Source organism: Gobio gobio, assembly GCF_949357685.1.
Source record: "Gobio gobio genome assembly, chromosome: 16".
Classification (NCBI taxonomy): Eukaryota; Metazoa; Chordata; class Actinopteri; order Cypriniformes; family Gobionidae; genus Gobio; species Gobio gobio.
In genome coordinates this window covers 22,480,656-22,505,118 of record NC_137109.1, presented here as the reverse complement: position 1 = coordinate 22,505,118, position 24,463 = coordinate 22,480,656, and the positions used below count along the sequence as shown (strand labels likewise).

The 24,463-nt window shown below is 39.8% G+C and overlaps 1 protein-coding gene across 1 annotated transcript in view; it reads right to left on the bottom strand.

Moving 5' to 3' along the window:
- Positions 1–23,908, bottom strand: part of LOC307139412 (ATP-binding cassette sub-family C member 5) — a 58,854-nt gene extending 34,946 nt beyond the window's left edge. Inside the window, exons 1-9 of the mRNA XM_079838395.1 lie at positions 23,638–23,908; positions 21,974–22,151; positions 16,860–17,015; positions 12,349–12,496; positions 9,002–9,235; positions 8,613–8,786; positions 4,936–5,083; positions 577–725; positions 368–475 (exon numbers count right to left, since the gene is read on the bottom strand). Coding sequence (XP_079694521.1) covers positions 368–475; positions 577–725; positions 4,936–5,083; positions 8,613–8,786; positions 9,002–9,235; positions 12,349–12,496; positions 16,860–17,015; positions 21,974–22,143 — 1,287 coding nt within the window. The 5' untranslated portion in view covers positions 22,144–22,151; positions 23,638–23,908. The remainder of the gene's footprint in view (positions 1–367; positions 476–576; positions 726–4,935; positions 5,084–8,612; positions 8,787–9,001; positions 9,236–12,348; positions 12,497–16,859; positions 17,016–21,973; positions 22,152–23,637) is intronic.
- Positions 23,909–24,463: the final 555 nt, after the last annotated feature.

Genomic DNA, 24,463 nt, shown 5'->3' with positions numbered 1-24,463 from the left:
TAAAAGACCACAACCTGAAAGTGAAAGTTTTCAGAATCATACTAAATTACAATTTAAAGCACTTTTACTTTTATCAATCAGGCGACAGGAAGCATGCAATAGATTGTGTACAACAGGTTTTTCGGCAAAGATTTGATCATGTTGATAATTTAGAGGCCTTAGAAATTTGTGTATCAAATATGATACAGTAAGCTTTATAGGGTTAAATAATCTTTTTGTCTTTTTGAGTCCCAGATTGAGTCCCAGTCCTCATTTATTTCATTGTATTGGAGAAGAACCATCTGGACATTGGATAAACATGAGGGTGAGAAAACAATGGCAGATCAGTCATTTCTGGTTCTTTTGTGCATGTGAATGTGTTTTTGACCTGAAATCGTTTCACAGCCACGGAGCCCTCGGATAAAGCACGCACTGCCAAGGGCGTGACCTTTAGAGCAAAGGTCATGGAGTTGAAAACAGCAACAACGGTGAAGGCCTGTGCGTTGTGACAGAAATGAAAACAGGTCTCTGTGAGTTCAAGTTCGCTGTTGTTTACGAGCCTCGGATAGAAAACGAAAAGCAGAAATATGGGCTAACCTGTGCTGCCGTGAGGTCATAACCCAGAGCCATGTGAAGCGTGAACGTGCACACGCTGGCCATCACCACCACGACTGGAGCTACGCCCAATGTCAGGCTCTGAACACAGCCGGCCCACTCCAGTATCCTCCTCTCTTCTGATCGAACCTCTGGAGACAAACAGAGGAGCCGTCAAAGAAGCAAGAGAACGGTTTTCTGTCAGTGTTTGAGATTGACTGTACTACTAAACAGGTGTGCAGGGGCGCCGCTAGCAATTTTGGGCCCTATGAAAGAATATGAGGTTGGGCCCCCTACCGGACCTATTCCACATCAAACATACAAACTAAGATAGCTATCCAAAATCTAATACTGACCTACACTCTAAAAAAAAAAAGGTTCTATATGGCACCAAAAATGGTTCTTGGCTCGTAATCATAGGGGAACCTTTTTTAGTGGTTCTTCAGAGGTGCTATATAGCACCTTAGTCAAAGAACCGGTGAAGAACCGCTGAAGAACCACTGAAGCACCAAAATTGGTGCTATATAGCACTAAAAAAGGTTCCCCTATGATTAAGAACCATTTTTGGTGCCATATAGAACCTTTTTTTTAGAGTGTATTACACAAGCTCGCTCTTTCCGCTCAGTGCTGCTCGCTCAGCCCAGAATGCCCTTTGTGATATGCTGGTTCGAAAATATGTGAAATAAGTAGGGCTGTCCCCGACTAAAGTTTTTTCTATACTCTACTAGTAGTTGTTCATTTAAGGTATTCGTCCACTAAGCACTTTTGTTAATTTAATTACATAATTATATATACTGAGAGAATTCTAAACCATATCCAAATGAGCTCTTGCGTAATATAGGCTATTACCCTATTGCGCACTCATAAAGCTTGCCACAAAGAACCGGCAAAATAATGATTATGAATGTGTCAAAAATAGCGAGGAGACATTTTAATTGTTTATTAATAAACTCTAGTGTTTTCTGTGTCAGTTTCGGCTGACGATGCTGATTTGCCATAATAAATAATTTCTGACCCACTCTTCCGACATCTTATGTGTAGTGATGGGTCGTTCGCGAATGAGTCGGCTCTAAGAGCCGGCTCTTTTAGGTGAACGACGGGAGCTGGCTCGCATTTCTGAAGAGCCGACTCTATTTAAAAAAATATATAGCCCATAGAAATTAAATCATTATGTCATAGTTAAATAATGCATTTTATTTTATTTACAATAATTGACTAATTCAAAGAACAAAAAAAAATATGATATAGGTCTAAAGGCGCACACATTCGTTTCGACTGTCTGGTCAGCCTCACATTCTGTTCCTGTCAATCATACACGAGGTGTCAACCAATTATACGGCATGAGGGAGGGGCCGAGCCATCACACACACGCGTCGCACACACAGTGTCAACTGTCAAACTCGGAGGAGAGGAGAGGAAAAACAGCTGTGAAAAGTTCAAACAAAAGCAGGAAAATGAGTCGGAAGCACAGCAGCATTTGGAATCATTTTAATAATGTAGACAATGTTAAAGCACAGTATAGAATTTGCCAAAACAAAATCTCACATAAAGCCGGTTCTACCCACAACCTACACCGGCATATGCGAACTGTGCACCCAACTGTGAAGCTAGCGGAGCTTCGAGAAACTAGCGGTCCTGCTAGTGATGGTGGTGGAGGAGCGACTGGAGCCAGCACCTCACGTGGAGATGTATCCACTCAGTCAAGTAGGCCTAATCCGCGACCCAAAGCAACGCAGTCTTCTTTAATGGACCAGTTGCAAATGCAAATGTTTAATAGTATTATTTTTTCATAAATCAATGCATTTTTAAAGAAATTGTGAGACATTGTGAGTATTATTATTTAATTTAATCTTTTAATTAGAATTGTTTTCACACCTATCATAGACAAAACATTAAAAAAAATTAAAGAGCCGTTTGTGAGCCAAAAGAGCCGGCTCTTTTCAGTGAGCTGAGTCAAACGAGCCGGCTCACGAAAAAGAGCCGGATTGCCCATCACTACTTATGTGTCCTTTCTTACTCATGCTGTTCACTTTTCATAATCAACATAGATTAAATAAAAAAAATATATTTAAACATAAATATGAAACTAAATACATTTTCTTAATGGCTACAACAAGTATAGTAGCCTATAGTAGCCTTTTTGGTAGATAATAAATGTATACTTTTTTATTACATTACTACTAGGCCTACTAATAAAACCGATCTCTGGGGGCCCCAAAAGTGCATAGGCCCTTAGAATCGTCCTAACCTGAGTGTTACCATTGAAATTCCTCACGGTTCGGTTTGTATCATGGTTTTAGGGTCACGGTTTCGGTATGTGCTATGTTCAGGGAAAAAAGGAGTCAAGGACTACCGTCAAATAAAAAGAAAGAAAATAAGAACGAATAATAAAACTACAAGCAATAGCACAAATAAATACAACAGAACAAAGATACAAATAAAATAAACCGTGCTTATCACTAGACGGCGTTGTCATCCAGTTTGTTATCCTCAGTTTTTAAAGTATTTTAATTTTGAAACTCTACAGCAAATTTTATTTTTATGGAAGGGGTAGGTTTAGGGTAAGGTTTAGGTCAGCTATAATTACTATGAGTCTATATTAATTTGATAGTATAATTTATTTTATGTTTTCCTACTTTTTCTTAAGTTATTTAATACTTAATAAGATTCAAAAGCAATATAAGCTCATCTTACAAACATTTCATACATAAAACATAAAATCATTTACTTCATTTTTTCCTCGTTTGTAGTAGGCGCAATTTGAACGGGCGCGGTTTGTAGAACTGCGTCTCGCACATGAAACGGCATTCAAAAGATGCGGCACTCAAGTTAAATGAACTTCAACTTGTCTATAGACATTGTGCTTTTTTCCGTTACACTGGAAACCTGCAGTGTGAATGGTAGCCATATTACAGGAGCTAAACCATATCCAATCCGGCGGCAACACTGAGAAGAGTGGTTGTAACGGAAGACAGATCGTAATCATAAATGGGATGTTGCAGTAGATGGGAATGGTGAGGCATTGGATGGTGTCCAAATGCCCCATTTCACCCTCCTTCTGCTGCACTAATATTTGTCTCCCGACTGCCCGCAAGCTGGCACATTCATTCAGTGCCGCTCTCTGGCTCATGGCCAAAGTGTTTTGCTGCTGGTCTAAACAACAACCAGAAGCACTGGACGTAATTCTCTGAAAACATTGCTGTATCTCCATAATTCAGATGTAGAAGTTGTTAATCTATACAGGTTGTGGTATTTTAATCATAAGTGCATGCAAAAAGGTGTAAATAAAAGACAGAAGGCCAAGGATCCTTCATTTCTGCTCAGCTACATCACAGGCAATATCTTATGTTAAAATGGATTATCTACTGAAGCAGTACATCCCATTTTAAAGGTTTAAATTATCCATTGCCTACATAAACAGTTGATTTTTGAACATTTAAGACACAACTTAAAATCTCTGAATGTCATTTTTTTTACATACAAAATGCCAAAACAAGTGCCCTTTGTTATAAAGAAAGGACAAGCACACTTTTCAGGCCAAACATTTTACAGAAAGAGGTTATAAATTATAAATGAATGAATAACTACAGTTCAAAATGAAGACAAGTAATATTTGGTTTTGGTTAACTACACCGGCGAATATACTAGATTAGATTTACTAGATATTTTGGTTTCAATGGTTCATACATTTTTAAAGGGCAACTTAAGTGTTTTAGAAAGAAGTTTTTGAAAAATTACAATTCAAATGAATTGAATTTCATCTAATGAAAATGATTGAAAACAGCTTAATAAAATTTTTGCTGAATTTTAAAAAAATTGCTGCTTAATATTGTTTTTTCAGGATTCTTTGATGAATAGAAAGTAAAAAACAGCATTTATTTGAAATAGAAATCTTTTGTAACATTATAAATGTCTATACTGTCACTTTTGATCAATTTAATGCATCCTTGCTGAAAAAAAGTATTCATTAAAATAAAATAAAAAACACCCTGACCCTAAACTTTTGAATGGTAGCCTATATCCACGTCACCCAAATTTGTATTATCTAACATTCAACAAAGTCAAACTGCTCCAAAGATATTATGGAATAAAGAGCGCTAAATGCTTTGTGAAGTAATCTTGAAGCTCAGGGACTGTCAGGACATTTCAGTGACTGAGGACAGAGGAAGGACAGAGCCAAGACAGTGGATTAGGAACCTTGAGATTGTTCCTTTGAATGCAGTGTGAATCCACAGAGATGATCCTTTGATTTCCATGGAGACTATGACATCTAAGCACTCAGACAAACAGGAAGTGAGCATATAATGATGGTGACTGAGTCAGTGCTACTGTCTGAGTGGGTGTAGTTGAGCGCTGTCTTACTTTGGATGTTATGGGCAAACGCCATCTCCCAGCAGTACATCTTAATGAACTTAATACAGCCCAGGATCTCGTTCATCAGCCGGACGCGCAGGTCCGTAACCACCACACACTTCTTACGGAAATACGCTGTCATGCGAGAGGCCAACATCTGTGGGAAATAATTATTATGTGAAGAACAACCTGTACAGCCAGTCACAAGGCTACAGTGTGTCCTGACTCAAAGGGAAACCCCCCAGAGTAAAACTGTTAATGTACGGCACAAAAATCTGCTGAAAATCATTGCAACCTTTTAATGTGGCTCAAATGACATCTAAACTGCTGCATGCATGCCTCTTCCCTTGCATGCTTATCATAATCACAATATTTTATAATATAATTGAATCACATTTTGTTATTACACGAGTTTAGAAGACCTTTTGACATCCAGTCTTAAAGCTTAAGGCAATTGTTAGCTAGTCTGGATGGTTTAAGCAGGGTTATATATAATGCATATTGTGGGCTCTATCATACACCTGGCACAATGAGACGTCAGACTCACACATAATAAAGTGTTTTTTGCTAGTTTCAGCCTGACGTAGTTATCATTTTCTCGCCAAGCGCCATGTTGTTTAATTTGTTCAATTTGTAGCCATTTGTGCGCCCATGGGCGTGCTGGTCTGAAAACGAGGTGTGTTCAGACGCATTGATGGCACGTTGCTATTTTTTAAACCTGGTCTAAAGTCAATAGCGCTGTATTTTTTTGCGTTATTTAAAGGGCGCATTAGTAATATGCACCTATAGGCGGGTGCACAACGTGCACACACTCTGCTTATTACACACACAGGGACACGCAGCAGCAAACAAACATTTTTTAAAATAATAAAAATAAAAGGATTCCTCTCTGGAGAAGCGTTCAGTCTTTCTGCTCGCAAATTCCACCATGTAAATAGTGAATGGTGCAAGCGCAACTGGCTTTTAAAGGGAATGGGAGATGAGACTGCACGGTATGCCCAAAAGCGTGCCGACACTTTTTTCCCGTAGCAAAAGTGGATTCGGACATGCCCTAAGTGCACCTACACCATGCGCTTCAGACCATGCGCTCAGATCGTTAAAATAGGGTCCATAATGTATTTAATATCTTTCCCCAATTACATGGCTTGGGACACACACACACAAACATTCACACCTACGGACAATTTAGCCCCTCTAATTCACCTATACCGCATGTATTTTGGATTGTGAGCACCCGGAGGAAACCCACGCGCACACACAGGGAGAGCATGCAAACTCCACACAGAAACCTCCTCCAGGGACCTTCTTGCTGTGAGGCGACAGTGCTACCCACTGAGCCACCGAGCAGCTAGCTAGATAAATAGATAGATTTGTTTGTAACATTTTAAACACATGCGCAATATGCAAAAAAATCATACATTTGTTCATTGTTCTTTCCAATTATTCAATTTATGCATTAATGAGTTAGATTATGCTAAAAATGACACAAATTCTGATTTGGTCACAAAAAAACTAAACAGATTTATTGTTTGCACTCTCACCCACTGACCAGATCGTAAAATGAACGTAAACATACACATCATGGCACTGCACATGTGTGGAAGATATTTTTGAATCAGAGTTAGTAATAAGTAAATTAAAGTTGTATTTATATAGCACCTTTTATGTTCCAAAGTGCTTTACAGAAGAGCAATACATGTGTACAAAATAAAATAAATAAATCAAGGAAAGGCCTCTTGGAGCTCTTCAGTAACGCAGCAAAAATGCTATTGGAGTAGAAAATATCACATTCTCAGATGTTTCTGAGGTGATAATATGCTGTTTTAGTAACACTGCTAATATATTTTTTTTGTTTTAAACTAAGGTCATTGCTGTCAAACGTGACTATGATAAGTGGATTTTAGATATGGAGCAATAGCTAGATGTTCTCTGTGCGTAATTACAGATAACAAATACCTCTGTCTTATCTTTGTTTAGCTGTAGAAAGTTCTGTGAAATCCACAATGTTATGCTCTCAATGCAGGCCAGCAGGGTGGAAAATTAATTGTGGGCATCTGGTGCAAGTGAAAGATAGAGCTGCTGCCATCTGCATACTGGTGAACAGAAATATTTGACTGATTATTTACAACAGCTAAAAGAAGCATGTGTAAGTTAAATAATAGAGGACCCAAAATAGAGCCTTGAGGAACACCACAAGATATGACGCAACATCCGGAAAATAGGGGTTCCCAGTGCAACATAGTATTCCCTGCTGCTTAAGTAGGATCAGAACCAGTCTAATGTTTTCACACCTATAGATCGCTGGATTTATTCTGAAACAGGGACTTAATTTGTTACAATGTTGCATTTTCTTCATGATAGGGTTCGCTTTCACAAGGCAACCTTTCAAAGCGTACCAAAATGTGTTATTGGTCAGAGTTTGCTCTGCGTCATTCATCAAGAAAGATAATTGACAAGTTTGCTCCATGAGCTTATTGTGGCTTTATTTGCAACTGTCAAGACACACGCAATCACCAAACGAATGTAGCCGTCATTCCCACGGTTAAATTATATACTACATTCGTAGCAAATTAAAACGCTCTCACTCAGATCTCCCAGCACTGTCTACAGGTTAACTGTGTCAAGACACGCAAACAGTAGTATATGAATGTTATAATGCAGCTAGAGCAGGAATCAAGGCTTCATCGGGACAACATTCTCGCACAATTGCACAACATTAGATGAAGAGGTGCTCTTTTGGTTTTCAACTGTGATAACTCACAGAATCAGACACGACTGCTATTTATATAGCCCATTTCCTGTTATGAATTATAATACCATTTGGTCCGTTGGGTCAGATTGCTTTCACACCTCAAGAGAACCGCCCCAGAGTTTGTTTGCAATAGGGCCGAGACCACCTTGTTCAAGCGGTCTCAGAGTGATTGTTTTAGTGTGTATCTGAGCACGATTGCTGTGTTCACATATGCCTAAACGAACCGAACCAAGGGGGAAAATGCACCAGGTTCTGAAACAAACGTTCAGGTGTGAAAGCACCCTAAAACAGGACCTGATAGACCCGACCCAGTTCTGTAGTCAGTTGAGTAGAATCTCATGATCAACGGTGTCAAAAGCAGCACTCAGATCTAAAGGGATAGCCATATAACCCTAATAGTCCCAAATAACTTGCAAATAATTTAAAGCCAAGTTAATCAAGGCTGTTTCTGTGCTGTGGTTTGTCTCGAAGTTCACTGCTGTTGAGATAGTTGTTGAGCTTTAAGGACACTATTTTTCAATTATTTTACCAATAAATGGAAGATTAGAGATTAGTCTGTAGTTACTGAGCACAGTAAGTGGGTAATGGGTCGAGAGAGCAGCTAGAGGAATTAATATGTGATATGACCTGTTTAAGTATATTGAGGCTGAGAGCTGATTCAAGCATTTACAAGCTTAATATTTTTCCTTTTGAAATTTCAGGAAGATTGATTGAGGCGTTCACATGAAGTCTTTTCAGTCCAATTGAGCCATCAATCCAATTACTATGATTTCGGCAATCAAACTGTCCTCTAAGAAAACCTGTGTCACATGTGAGGTAAAGGGGAAAATGTGATTTGGGCCACATTCAGCTGCGGAGTGTGTTAACGTATCATTCGTAAAGGCTGTAAATACATTCAATTCATTACCAAAAGCATTAGATGTGCTTATTTTACCATGGTGGGATAGAAGATGACAAAAATAGCTGATCCCACGAGTGCAGTTGGTCCTAAGAAATAGGTGGTGTATGACAGACCCAGAATTCCAACAACAGGCCCTCCGGCCAGCAGACAGCCCACCGAGACCGCCTCATACAGACGCTGTCCATCACTGGAGCAAATGTTTACCAGCTGAAAGAGTAACAGTATGAGTCATTCAAAGCTAAAACTATAATATAGCACTCAGACCTCACAAACATAGAGGACCTGAACCCTCCCATGAACCCTCTCAGATTTTTACCTTTACATTCGAGTAAACAAGGCATGACCTGAGAAGCAGTTTTATCAATATTAAAATTCTTAGTGGAGAAACGTGTTTACAATGGGAGTATTAACACACAGCTCACCTCTCCCGTGCTGACGTCTTTAGTACTCCGAAGTCGGAGGATCTTTTGGAAGGCAAAAGTGAGTGCGGCTCCCCTGAGGCGTGCGGCCGTGCGGTAGTTGACAGCCCACATGAAAGCCAGAGACCAGGAGCGTGTCAGTTCCATGAGGAAAATCCCCCCGACCAAAGCCAGGCCGTACGGCAGCTTCACCTCTGAGCATTGAGAATACTCGAGCAGGGCTCGGATCAGCAGAGCCTGAGAATAACATGGCACAACAAGGATGCTGAGGGAGGAGACAGGTGTACAAAGACTTTCAGATTTTTTTTTTTTTTTTTTTAGCAGAATCAAAATTACATGAAAAGGGTTTCAGAGGTAAGCTTTGAGGTTTTATGGTATCAGAACATCCTCTGACTTCTGCTGGGGTCATGGGATCAAGCACTGCTTAAAGAAAATACAAGAAAACACTGAGGTCTTTTTCTTTGACTCTGTCTCAAAATATTCTCATTCTAATTATAATTCAGAGCTAGTCCTGGATGCTGATTGGGCATATACTTAAATCACAAAAATGTAATTAATAATAATAAAAAAAAATTATATACCGATTTATATACCGATCAGGCATAACATTATGAGTGAATACACTGATTATCTCTTCATCACGGCACCTGTTAGTGGGTGGGATATATTAGGCAGCAAGTGAGCATTTTGTCCTCAAAGTTGATGTGTTAGAAGCAGGAAAAATGGGCAAGCTTAAGGATTTGAGTGAGTTTGACAAGGGCCAATCCTATTTTCTTTTACATCACGTGGATGGCTGGGTGCATGTGTGGGTGTGCCGCTTACCTGGGAAACACATGGCACCAGGATGCACTATGGGATGAAGGAAAGCCCTCTGGATGTTATTTTGACACGTACCACCTACCTAAGCATTGTTGCAGAGCATGTACACCCTTTCATGGAAATGTATTCCCTGGTGACTATGGCCGCAGCAAAAGGGGGGCCAACACAATAGTAGGTCATAATGTTATGCCTGATTGGTGTGTATATATATATATGTATAAAGAAAGAAAGAAAGAAAGAAAGAAAGAAAGAAAGAAAGAAAGAAATAATAACTAAATAACTAAAATAATAACTAAATCATCCTCCAATCACTTTTCAAATTGTTTTTAGGCCTCTGACCAAATATGAAACCCTTAGGGTGAGTTTGGGGTCGGTGTGTGTGCGTTTTTTAACATTGATAATAAGAAATGTTTCTTGAGCACAAAATCAGCATATTAGAATTATTTCTGAAGGATCATGTGACACTGAAAACTGGAGTAATGATTCAGCTTTACCATTAGAAAAATAAATTACAATTTAAATTGTAATAATATTTCACACTATTACTGTTTTTACTGTATTTTTGATCAAATAAATGTAGTCTTGGTGCACATTCTTTCAAAAATATTGAAAAATCTTACATACCCCAAACTTTTGAATGGTAGTTTAGTAAGCCATGAATAACAATATTATTTGAGTATTTACTTAAAGCTGTGGGCAGGAGTGGTGAGGGAATATTTAATTTCAGACATGAAAAGAGCATTACAATTTACTGCAAATAAATGAGCGTGCTGCAGAGACAATGGCTGACCCATGCAACACTAAACAAATCAACGTAAGGAAATAAGTGTGCTATTTTGTAACATGTAATCCCTGATAATGCTATTAAGCGAGTGCTGTCAGGGGCATGTGCAGCCTTGTGTGGGGAAATAAAATGAACAGCTGCGCTCCCAACAGCGTCGCAGTAAGAAACTCCCAGCTACACCAAAATAAATCCCCTCATAGTGAAACTAATAAGATCAAAAATGTTTTTTTTTTTTTTTTTTTGAGAATTTTTTAATCCTAACTCTAAATCACTCTTTGTTGAATAAAGATCTAAGCTCATTTGGCAACAGAAATAAAGCAGCATGCAGTAACTTAAATAATATGAATAACATGCCCCTTGGACCATGGAATAACCAGGCATACGTCACAATCCTCTGGATTAATACTAAGAGAAGGTATGAAAAACCTCTGCTTTCCATTATAAATTAAATTTTGAGTCAGCCTTAGCTGCAAATATAATCTCTCAAATGTATCCCTTAAATATAAAACTGTTAATAACTGTGTGTGCAGATATGTTTTCTGTGTGAAGCAGGAAAGTCCTGAACCACCAGTGTTTATCCATAAAAACTTCTTGTCATTATTTTCTCACCCACATTTCATTACAAACATGTATGACTTGATTTCTTCCATGGAACAACACACACACACACACACACACAAATAATCTTCACATAGATTGTTTTTCATTCATCAAGAATTCATAATGATCACTGGCTGTCAAGCTCCAAATAAGAAACGCATCACACAAAGACATTACAACAGAAGACATGGGATATATCGCACAAGTCATAATGACTACTTATGTAATGCTTTTTGTCCTTTTGGATCTTTAATTTAGGCCATCGACTGGCCATTGGGCAATGTCGGGGCATTTTTGCGTGTCTAGTGACACTAGTTCTTTGACATAGGCTTGGTGTGCAAATGCCTTGAGCATGCAAGGTAAACCCCAACCCTGGGGCTGGTGGCATAAACTGTGAAGACTTATGCTGCATTCACACCGAATGCGAATTGAGTGTCTGGAGTGATTTCCATGTTAAGTCAATGTAAATATGCATTAGTGCGTGTCTGGAGGTCCTGCACATACAAGATGGATGCCTCATTCGCGCGTCCAGTTTGCGCGAAAGAGGCGCATTGAGTGTCTTGTGCGATACACGCAAGTGATTTTTGTGCATTCATGCATTTGAAGCGAATTTGCGTCTGACGCCTGAGTTGAAAAATCTGAACTTTGGTGTCTGTTCGTGCCACGTTAACCAACCAGGACTGCTTGAAGTGACGTGATAAACGGGGGCAGGACTAATTTGATACCGAAAAGTAAGACTGAATGTCCCTTGACTAAATGCTAGTGGGTCATACAAGAATTTAACGGGTTAGTTCACACAAAAATGAAAATTTGTTCATCTTCTGAACACAAATGAAGATCTTTTAGATGAAATCTGAGAGCTTTCTGTCCCTCCATTGACAGCTACACAACTGACACTTTGAAGAGTTCTTTGAGAGAGACTTCAAAAAGTACATAAAGAGATTGTAAAACTAATCCATACGAAAAGAGCTTAATTTGTGTTCTGAAGATGAGCTTAAGGGTTTGTAACAACATGAGGGTGAGTACATTTTCATTTTTGGGTGAACTATCCAGTCCATACTAGTTCTTATCATAATAGCTGTGTTTATGCAACTGGCCCCAGCAGGTCAGTTTTGTCAGAGGGAAAACAAGGAAAACTACAACTCACAGGTCCAACAAATCCAGCCACCATGGTGATGAGCAGGGAGAAGATTGCCACCAGCATACGAGTCTGACAGAATCTCCAGAACACCCGGGACAGAGACACCCCGTCCTTCCCCCGCCGCTTGAGCTCCTCGTGCCACAGCCACTCCAATCTGAATGATGCATTAAATCAAGCAAAGACATTGTGTTTTAAACTACATGGCAAGTGAGTGGACTGCGTATTGAATCCTCTAAATGGATGTTATTTTGTTATTTATGAATGTGATAGTATTGTGTACAATTCATCCATGCATGCTTTTATAATAGTTTTTTTAATGTATTGACTTAATCAGAATGTCATTATTGGATCTTCCATTGAAAGTGACAGACTACTCTCTGGTGACGTATGCAGGACTATTCCAGTCATTTAGTCGCTTAACACCCACAATTAAAATCCAAGAACCAAGTACACAGCCACAATACAGAAGAAAAGATTGGTCTCTACTTCCTTTTTATCACGACTTTAACAAATTAAACTAAATTGTTAGATGAAATCAAAATGAAATGTCCGAAATTAAAGTTACATCTGTCACTAATAAAAATTCCCAAATAGCTCTCTGCAATGCTCAATTCTGTTTGGTCAATAGCAGCATTCTGAGGTCGAATAATTTTAGATAATGATGCTGAACTGTATAATTGATTTTTGTCCTTGGCAACCAGTTTCACACACAGCTGTACTACTTTTATGTCTCTTGTATATCTTACTTAATCAAATATATTTCACCTCATATTTCATTTATAAACCTCTCCAGAATGATACAAGATCCCTCTGATCCTTGTTGTGTTCTGATCACCCTGTTTTTTGGGGATACTGCCAAAGATGCCTGAATATCTAAATTCATAAATGTGCAGTATTTAATTTCAGCAGCCGTCAGTTCTCACCACAGTTTTTAAAAAATGCTATAAAAGTGGGCGTGGTTAAGCTGTGGAGTGGAGGGGGATGAGGGGAGACTGTAGGTGTTTCTCAATGTCAAGGATCCTTCCTCTGCAGGACTGATCCTTCCAAGTCACTTCCTTCAGAGGCTAGGCGAGGCTCCTCTTAAGCATTCGGAGAACAGGCAAAAGGAACAGGCTAGCAAGTGCACGTCAGCCTCATTACGTCAGTGAAATGGTCCGTTAGCGTCCGTTATCAATAACGTCATTTGTATACGGTTGTAATTTGTACTGGCATTTACAAGTTAAACTTTACTTATATTTACTACGGTTATAACAAATGTTTGGTAACGTAAATACTTACACTTGAAAGCATATTGCCCCGTTAACGCTCCGACTCTGCCAACGTCCGATAATTTGTATTTTTTGAACAAGATAGCAAAGCTGCGCGCATAGGATTGTGGGTGATTTGAGAACGCTAAGTGCGCGAAGTCTACTCGTATGCATCCTTTCCTGTATATGGCATATTTTTCGGACGAAGGACTCAGACCTTGGTTGAAATTCCGAGGATCCTCGACATTGGAACAGCCCTTCGACGGACGTCGATGACGTAGCATCCTCGGAATTCTGGCTTCCGAGGATCCTTCCTTGACATTGAGAAACGCCTTGTGACAGACAACACAGTTTTATGAGCCTATCATCAGTCCTTCGGATGAGACGTTAAACCGAGGTCCTGACTCTCTGTGGTCATTAAAAATCCCAGGATGTCCTTCGAAAAAAGAGTAGGGGTGTAACCCCGGCATCCAGGCCAAATTTGCCCACTGGCCTCTGTCCATCATGGCCTCCAAATCATCCCCATATACTGATTGGCTTCATCACTCGGTCTCCTCTCCACCAATCAGCTGGTGTGTGGTGAGCGCTCTGGCGCAATATGGCTGCCGTCACATCATCCAGGTGGATGCTGCACATTGGTGGTGGTTGAGGAGATTCCCCCCTTCTATATGTAAAGTGCTTTGAGTAACCAGATAAGCGCTATATAAATGTAACAAATGAATTATTATTATGAGCCGTTTGATCGGTTAATGGGCCGTAAAGAGGATTGCAGGTCCACTTTGTTCAGCCTTCCTAGGGACGGGGGAGTTAGGGATCAATGGTTAAAATTTATTTTTAACTCGGTCCCTCATAATTATTAACCAAATCTCGCTCTCTGTGCTGCACATTTCACGGAAGAAAGCTTCCACAATCTTCGCGAGTTCAATGCAGGATTCGCACAACGGCTTGTACTGAAAGATGGATTTAAAAACAGAAGCTGTTTACGGGCCACAACCTGTAAGTATGATTTATTTTTCGTCTATGTGTTTTCCTGTAATAGTTCGCATTGTTAATTGTACGTTGTAGCAAGGAAGTAAACAAATGACAACGCTGTTTGGCTCTGCAAACCAGTTTGTTAAATGCTCATTCATACTTAACGTTATCCGACAAACACCTAACGTTACAAACTTTTTAAAAATCTCAACAGCGAACTTGGAATTAGTGTAAATTATTCTTTGATTAGAGCTTTATGTATTGTTTATCTAACGTTACATGCTTGTTTATCTACGGGCATGCTAAACATGGTTCTGTGTTTGATTTGGCTACTAGTAAAGCCAATGTTTAGTGTTCGTTTTGGGTTAATAGTTCTTGCGACAGATATTTGGCTATAATCGTTCTAAAAATACAAAAGTAACAGTGCCATTCAGTAGCGATCACTATAGATCCGCAGTTTTTACTCTTGAGGACTGAACAGGTTGAACAGGTTCTGCTTGATCATCTTCACTAAAATTGTCTGGGTCCGATTCGGGCTCAAATTGGTATGGTTTTATTGACGCCATTGTTTCTAATACTACCAAAGCACAGACTACCGGTAAAGGAAAGGGGCGTGACGTTTCCGACAAACGTGCACTAGGTGGTTAGCGAATCACAGCACACTGGGCCAGCTAACCAATCTGAGCCCATTGCGTATTTTTGAGGGGCCGGCCTCATAGAACCCGGAAACCATCAGACCATTTTTACAAGGAGGGACAGAGCAGTGTAGAATAAAGGTAAAATATATGAAAAATAATGCATTTTTTTAAAAACGAAGCATGAACACATGTTACAGTGCACCCCACAAACACAATCAAGCCTTCGAAAGAATGTGTTTTACCACCCCTTTAATATAAACCCGGAAGTTGAATATAGCGCAAAAATGTTTAAAATGAACTAGTTTTCTCCAACAATCAAATATACGATGCTCAACACTCATAACTCTGTTAAAATCTCAGAAAATTTGGTTTAGGGTTTCATGACCCTTTAAATGTTAAACACTTTCTGTATTTTAAGCTCAAGGGTTAAACAACACCATTTATTTCTGTTCCTCAGGTAAACTGAGTAATAGAGCTAATTTTGGGCACACATTTAGAAGCCAAATCATCCACACATACGTTATAAATCATAAATGATGTTCAATTTCTATGAAATATTGCAATGTTGATATTGAAACATTCAAAGCCTCTTTTAAGACATCGAAATTCCCCCTCAGAATGAACAATCAATCTGAAGGACCTTTCGGTTCTCATGCCATAGACCTACAGCTGCCTTTCAAGGACTGATATAAAAATTCCACAAATTCAACTTTTATCTCTCACAAGGGTAAAAAAACTTGTGAATTGTATCTTTTTTCTTTACATTTCCAACAGCCTTGCAGGCCCCCAACCCCCTCTGTTTTGAAGATAACACTTTATGTAAGTGTTCCAGACCCCAGAAAAAAAATCCACTCCTCTGCACACCTCACACAAACATGTACACATGCCATAAACACGTCCTAGCTATCTCTGACATGCATGCAGTAACGGGAGAAACAGACCCCGAGGTCAAACACTGAAAACTGACACCGCTTGTTACAGAGTCGCTGAGGCATAGCTGTCAAGCCATTCGGATGGCAAATACGTGAGCCTGTATTTAACATACGATCATTGATCGCAACAAAAGAAGGCCCACTCTATGCTATCAAAGTCTGATCCAATTCATTCACCAGATGTGGGTTAATCACAGATCTGAGAAGCAAAAGGGCAATTACAGATTATAGGTGCTTTTCCATGTTCCCATGTCCTCGAGAAACCCTTTGAGCCGTACGATTCTCAAGGAGCCAGCTTAGTCGCAAGGGACACGGAGTGCCGATCACACGTGTTAATGACATAACCGTTCTGCAGGAAAGGTGCAGACTAACTTTCTCTCTCTCTCTGATGTCTAATCCTTACTATGAATAACACCCACCTGCCATAACTCTCTGGGCTGTGTGAGCGTGGGAGGTGAGCATCCATCATTCCCCACCGTGACTCGAGGGATTCCCACACCCAACCTCTTGTTATCAAGGCATCAACTGTGTGAGACCTTGGCTCAGGAGGTGTTTTCTAATAGTGCTGTTTGTTCACGTATCAGCATTGGGAAACGAGCATGAGAGATGCCTAACTTGGGCTTGGCTCCAAGGTACTTGCATTCAGACAAACACAACCTGACAGTAAACGGAGACCTCGCTGAGCCTTTGAAAATGGATCAGACAGTTTCCACCATGCAGCAGCTCACCTTTGGTAGTTTGTTTCCGAGGCCTCGTGGCAAGACAGACCCCACACGTCTTCTATTTTGAGACAGGATGCTTTGTGGACGCTCCATGCCAGAGGGGACAGCCATTGCAGGGTCATGAAGGAGAAAAATCCTGCATTGTCCACAGGGTGCTGATGTCTGGGGGTGAAAAAGGAACAGTTTGGCTCGTATCAGTCATCTAGGCGCTATGTGCTATGTCTGAGAACGGTGTGACCTTGAACGCGAGAGGGAGACTGAGAAAATCTTTACTCGCTGTGGCCAAATAGAAGATGAATCACACTTTTGTGTTTGAACAGCAGTTTGCACGTCCCTCTCAGAACTCTTACGGAGCAGTGAAAAAGTTCACTGGCTCTTTATCAGTCAGCATGTAAAAAATTGAGCCGCCTGTGAGAAAAGGATAAGAGCGTTCTTATCAAGACCTCATTTGACTGTCACTTGAGTTCAAATGGCAACATAGCAAACGTACCCTAAAGCCTGTTTTGGAACTCAAACAAAAGTGTTTCAGTGTGTAAATTTATTTTGGCTCCATATTAACAGGTTACACTTTTCCCTCTTTCCATGTAGGTAGAAGTTTGTCACACTTAATTAAGTAGAAAATTATTTTGTCCCACTTTATACTAGGTGTCTTCAACTACTAAGCACTTACATAGAAAAAAGGAATAATAATTTGCATGTAAAATGTACTTACTGTTACTTACTTATTGCAAAACACTTTTGTTGCTTTGAGGTAGGATACTCGTAAAGTTTAGGTTTAGTCTTATGGGTAGGTTTAAAGAGATAGTTCACCCAAAAATGAAAATTCTTTCATTAATTGCTCACCCTCGTGATGGTCCAAACCTGTAAGACTTCATTCATTTTCGGAACACAAATAAAAATCTTGTCTCCATTGACAGCTACGCAAATACCACTTTGATGCTTCAAGAAGTTCATAAAGAGATAAAGCGATAAAGAGAAACTAATTCAAATGAATTGAGCGGTTTAGTCCACATTTTCTGAAGAGAAATGATCGCTTTATATGATGAACAGATTGAATTTAGGCCTTTATTGACATATAAACATTCATCATCTCACACATCAGGTCAAGTGGAAGCTCAAGCATGTTTGCTTGACGCGCAAGAACCAATGAGGTTCATTCTTGTGTTATGTAGCACGTTTGAGCTTCAGCAAGAACCAATGAGGTTCATTGTCGTGTTACCCATCGCGTTTGAGCTTCAGCAAGAACCAATGAGGTTCATTCTTGTGTTACGCAGCACGTTTGAACTTCAGCAAGAACCAGTGAGGTTCATTGTCGTGTTACGCAACAAGTTTGAGCTTCAGCAAGAACCAATGAGGTTCATTCTTGTGTTATGCAGCACGTTTGAGCTTCAGCAAGAACCAATGAGGTTCATTCTTGTGTTATGCAGCACGTTTGAGCTTCAGCAAGAACCAATGAGGTTCATTCCTGTGTTAAGCAGCACGTTTGAGCTTCCGCAAGAACCAATGAGGTTCATTGTCGTGTTACCCATCACGTTTGAGCTTCAGCAAGAACCAATGAGGTTCACTCTCCTGTTATGCAGCACGTTTGAGCTTCAGCAAGAACCAATGAGGTTCATTGTCGTGTTACCCATCACGTTTGAGCTTCAGCAAGAACCAATGAGGTTCACTCTCCTGTTATGCAGCACGTTTGAGCTTCAGCAAGAACCAATGAGGTTCATTCTTGTGTTATGTAGCACGTTTGAACTTCAGCAAGAACCAGTGAGGTTCATTGTCGTGTTACGCAACAAGTTTGAGCTTCAGCAAGAACCAATGAGGTTCATTCTTGTGTTATGCAGCACGTTTGAGCTTCAGCAAGAACCAATGAGGTTCATTCTTGTGTTATGCAGCACGTTTGAGCTTCAGCAAGAACCAATGAGGTTCATTCCTGTGTTAAGCAGCACGTTTGAGCTTCCGCAAGAACCAATGAGGTTCACTCTCCTGTTATGCAGCACGTTTGAGCTTCAGCAAGAACCAATGAGGTTCATTGTCGTGTTACCCATCACGTTTGAGCTTCAGCAAGAACCAATGAGGTTCACTCTCCTGTTATGCAGCACGTTTGAGCTTCAGCAAGAACCAATGAGGTTCACTCTCCTGTTATGCAGCACGTTTGAGCTTCAGCAAGAACCAATGAGGTTCATTCCTGTGTTACGCAGCACGTTTGAGCTTCAGCAAGAACCAATGAGGTTCATTGTCGTGTTACGCAGCACGTTTGAGCTTCAGCAAGAACCAATGAGGTTCATTGTCGTGTTACGCAGCACGTTTGAGCTTCAGCAAGAACCAATGAGGTTCACTCTCCTGTTATGCAGCACATTTGAGCTTCAGTGAGAGCCAATGAGGTTCATTCTTGTGTTATGCAGCACATTTGAGCTTCAGCAAGAACCAATGAGGTTCATTCTCGTGTTATGCAGCATGTTTGAGCTTCAGCAAGAACCAATGAGGTTCATTGTCGTGTTACCCATCACGTTTGAGCTTCAGCAAGAACCAATGAGGTTCATTCTTGTGTTACCCATCACGTTTGAGCTTCAGCAAGAACCAATGAGGTTCATTCTTGTGTTACGCAGCACGTTTGAGCTTCAGCAAGAACCAATGAGGTTCATTCTCGTGTTACCCATCGCGTTTGAGCTTCAGCAAGAACCAATGAGGTTCACTCTCCTGTTATGCAGCACGTTTGAGCTTCAGCAAGAACCAATGAGGTTCATTCTTGTGTTATGCAGCACGTTTGAGCTTCAGCAAGAACTAATGAGGTTCATTCCTGTGTTACGCAGCACGTTTGAGCTTCAGCAAGAACCAATGAGGTTCATTCTTGTGTTACGCAGCACGTTTGAGCTTCAGCAAGAACCAATGAGGTTCATTCTTGTGTTACGCAGCACGTTTGAGCTTCAGCAAGAACCAGTGAGGTTCATTCTTGTGTTACGCAGCACGTTTGAGCTTCAGCAAGAACCAATGAGGTTCATTCTCGTGTTACCCATCGCGTTTGAGCTTCAGCAAGAACCAATGAGGTTCACTCTCCTGTTATGCAGCACGTTTGAGCTTCAGCAAGAACCAATGAGGTTCATTCTTGTGTTATGCAGCACGTTTGAGCTTCAGCAAGAACTAATGAGGTTCATTCCTGTGTTACGCAGCACGTTTGAGCTTCAGCAAGAACCAATGAGGTTCATTCTTGTGTTACGCAGCACGTTTGAGCTTCAGCAAGAACCAATGAGGTTCATTCTTGTGTTACGCAGCACGTTTGAGCTTCAGCAAGAACCAGTGAGGTTCATTCTTGTGTTATGCAGCACGTTTGAGCTTCAGCAAGAACCAATGAGGTTAATTGTCGTGTTACCCATCACGTTTGAGCTTCAGCAAGAACCAATGAGGTTCATTCTTGTGTTACGCAGCACGTTTGAGCTTCAGCAAGAACCAATGAGGTTCATTCTCGTGTTACGCAGCACGTTTGAGCTTCAGCAAGAACCAATGAGGTTCATTCTCGTGTTACCCATCACGTTTGAGCTTCAGCAAGAACCAATGAGGTTTGTTCTCACGCATCAAGCAGGTTCTGTTGAGGTTCTGTTTGTTCGCTGATCAATGTATATATGTGAATAAAAGCCTAAATTCAATCTGTTCATCATATAAAACAACCTCTCTAGTGTCTTCAGAAAATTTGGACTAAACTGCTCATTTCATATGGATTAGTTTTATTATCTCTTTATGAACTTTTTGAAGCTTCAAAGTTTCAGTTGAGTAGCTGTCAATGGAGGGAAAAACATCTCTCAGATTTCATCAAAAAGATCTTAATTTGTGTTCTAAAGATGATTGAAAGTCTTACGGGTTTGGAAGGACATGAGGGTGAGTAAATGATGACAGAATTTTCATTTTTGGGTGAACTTTGGATGGGTTAAGGGGTAGAGGTAAGGTCAAAAGTGTAATTATAGATGTAATTACATACAGGTTATTTTAAATAGAAGTAAAATGTAAAACACATACAGTATGTACACAATAAGTGCACTCTATATATATAGGTCCACCTATTTAAACAACAAAAGCTTTTACAATACAGGCTTTTATGAAGCAAAATATTGGAGTGAACTACTATATTAAAAAGCATGTCTGTCGGTTTTGATACAGGCTAAACATGTTGTGACATGCACACAAACCTTCAGATGATAAAAGCAGCTCATAGCTTCCTTTTTTGTTCAGTGTTCACTATTTGGACGTAAATGTGGTGCCCCTGTTCATGTAAATTAGACTTCTCAAAGAAAAAAAAAAAGGCAGTTATTAAGGAAATAAGTAGTAACCCCGCTGTGTGAAAGTACAACACGAGTCTCCTTTTGTAGTTTGCTCCGACTGCTTGTGTGAAACAGAGATTTTGTCCATAAACACAAAAATATCTATTTAAATAATGTCAAATGTGAAAATTGTGACTGTCCTCATGAAGTGAGAAATACAAAATAAGTATCCAAATAAACAGTGTAGACAGAAATACTAATTAAATATATTGGCATTATCTAATTGCAATTTTATATTGACTGCTCATGAACTTACATGTTACTTAAATGTTAAAAAAAAAGCTATACAGTTTTATACAGCCAGTCTATTAAAAAAAAACCCTCATTGACACCAATTAAAAAATGTGGAATGACTCCCCAAAAAAAAACATGTTCGTATAGTCACTTGTCATGTAAAGGTGGCACCCTTGCATGTTCATCTATCCATCACATCCTGCGTAGTGTTGCTTCCACATTTTAAGCATGAATAATAATCACAAAATAAGTTTTATGTCTGCGTGTGGATGCAGCATATGGGAATCTAACTGTTGTAAACAATGTGTCAAAGTAAACGAATCCCTTGTTTCACTGTGCACTGCACTCCAGCAAAAACTATTTTAAACAGCATTCGATAATTCTTCTATAATTATTATACATGCAGTGTTTATGAGCTCAAATTAATTGAAGGACTGCATGAAATATTTACACTTTTATTCACACCGCAGGGCCATTTAAAAGAACAAGAGAAGGGGAAAAAAAGGGGGATTATTTAATCTTAATGTCGAGCCCATTTGTTTGTTAACTACCCACATATTTACTATAACCAGGAGAACTTACTTGTGTGTGATCCGGAAGGGCTTCAGTATCTGTAAGCTATGACGATATCTGCCTCGTCTTTTTGTTTCAGTGCCCAATTCCAGATCATCATCAGGGTCTGGAAGAGTCTGGGGAGGGGACAGCGTCAAACCCTCCACCTGTCCAACGGCCTCCAAGGCATCTGGGAACATACCTACCTCTAGCAAACACAAATAGAAAAAGCAGCACAATACTTTCAGACTCTTGGGATAAGCTCTCATGCATGCCTCATGACTACCAGGAGAGGTGATGTCTAAATCTGCTGACTAATATCAGTGCGTCTAACTTTGGTTACGCGTACCTTCCTCTAACGTTATGGCCTTGGCTACAAATGTAAAGTGCTTATCTATTTAAAGACGCCTGTGGGAGGCCTCTAGGGCTTGTGTATACTGAGACGGAGGATATTCGAGCTCGCCGCGTGTGTGTTGACCCTGTCACTGATCCATCAGTGGCATAAGACACGATAAGGTAAATCCAGCAACACAGTGACTCTCTGTATCTGCTTGGTGTACGTCACCAGCAGCTGCCAGATAATGAAAGATAACCACATAGTTTCATTATTTACACTCCATACAAGTCTGTGATAGATAAAGATCACTAATGCAATAGTAGACTATGAATGCAAACAACTAGGCCTATAATAAGGACATTTTGACATTTTAAAGGGATGGTTCACACGAAATGAGCAACCAAACCTGTGTGGTTTTAGTTCAGTGTTTTAAAGAATTGACCTTGCTATTTATGCAATTATAATGAACTTTGACTGAGGTTTTCAAGCTTCATAATGCACAGCAAAATGATAAAAGCATCACAAAAAGTCTGTGTGTTCTGTGCGCTAGGCTATATTGCAAGTCTTCAAAAACCATATGATTGTTATTGGTCTCTAGCTCTCCTGTTATGAGAGCATTTATGAGAGTACACGAGAGAACAAGCATTCTTTTGAGAATAAATCAATAAATCCGTTGGTCCAGTTTATCTATCCTGCCTGTTGTCAAAAATATATATATTTGGCATACTTTCCAAAGATACACTATTAATAGTGGCTTTGCATTTATGTCGTAATAACACATCTAAGAGAGTTGTGCAAAACAAAATTTCAAAAGGCACACAATTAGCTGAGTAGGACATAAATATGCAGACAATTTTGGGGCATAACAAGTTATATAGTTTATGTTTATATTCCACTAGCTTCAGTTTCTGTCTATTATCAATATGTATGCATATGCACACAATTTGAGCCGAAAACAGATTTGAAAAAGAGCCAATCCTCTAAGTTACTAACCACCATTTTGGTTGATCCAGTGCGACTAAACCTATAGGAACTTTACACAAGTGTCTGCTAAATGACTTGCTAATAAAGTTAATGAAAAAAAAAAAAAAAAAATCATCATTTCAATCGTTGATCTGAGCATCACACCTGTTGCCGTTGGCAGGTAGAACTGTGCGTTCTCTGCCATCATTGGGACACTTTATGGATTATTATTAGAACTAGTAGTTTTACCACTAACATTACATGTCATTAAATGATGAACATGAACATTGACTGTCCCGTCCGCTAGTTCAAGTGTCTGTCGAGCAGAATCAACACAAAACTGTCTCTGAAAGTTTTTTAAAAAACTTTTGGAGTGTGGAAAAAGGTCACTTACATCTCAAACAGAAAACACGTCGGGATTTTCACCCTCTTTCCTTTCAGCTTCAGGATGTTCCCACAGGTTATAAATGATTTATTTAGAAAGTCAACGCTCTCTGGGTCCCTTGCTGCACATGGCACATCTTCTTCTCGTAGAATAACTCAGACAGCACGTACACTGAACCGGTGTAAAAGTTTCACCGCGTTAAAAGGTGCGGTGGAGGGACAGCGCTCAACCCGGAGGGACGTTTTGAAACGTGCCACTTGCACAGCTGACGGAATTCCCTAAGTGCATCCTACGTCACGCCCGAGCAGCCAATCGCGGATTTGCTTGGTCGTCGCTACGGTAACCAGACACGAAGGAGAAGGAAAGGGCACGTGGTGATCTTTACAACAGTCAGATTACCAGACTATTTATGGCCCGTCCGGTCAACTGAAGAGCATTGCTACATATGGAATAAGAGCAGAAGTCGAAGAATAAACACTTTTAATGGTAGCTGAGTGGTATGTTTATGAATGAAAGTGTCAGAGTCCGCGGTGTGAAGAAATGCTCCTCTTGCACTGGTGTTCCTGAAAATGTTACATAATGATAAGACATTTTAAGACTTTGTACAGACTTTTACTATTTCAACTTAAAAACAAACATTGAAACCGCACAGTATACCTTTCCGTCTCAAGTAGATTCGTTTTAAGGCTTTATTTTTCGTCACTGAGTATATAATAAAGTACATTAATGATTTGTATTACTGTATAGGGCACTATAATGCAAAGGTCATGACCTTGTGCTGTGTTGACATGCAGGTGATTGTCAACTGACAGCAAGTTGTTGTTGTTGTTGTAGC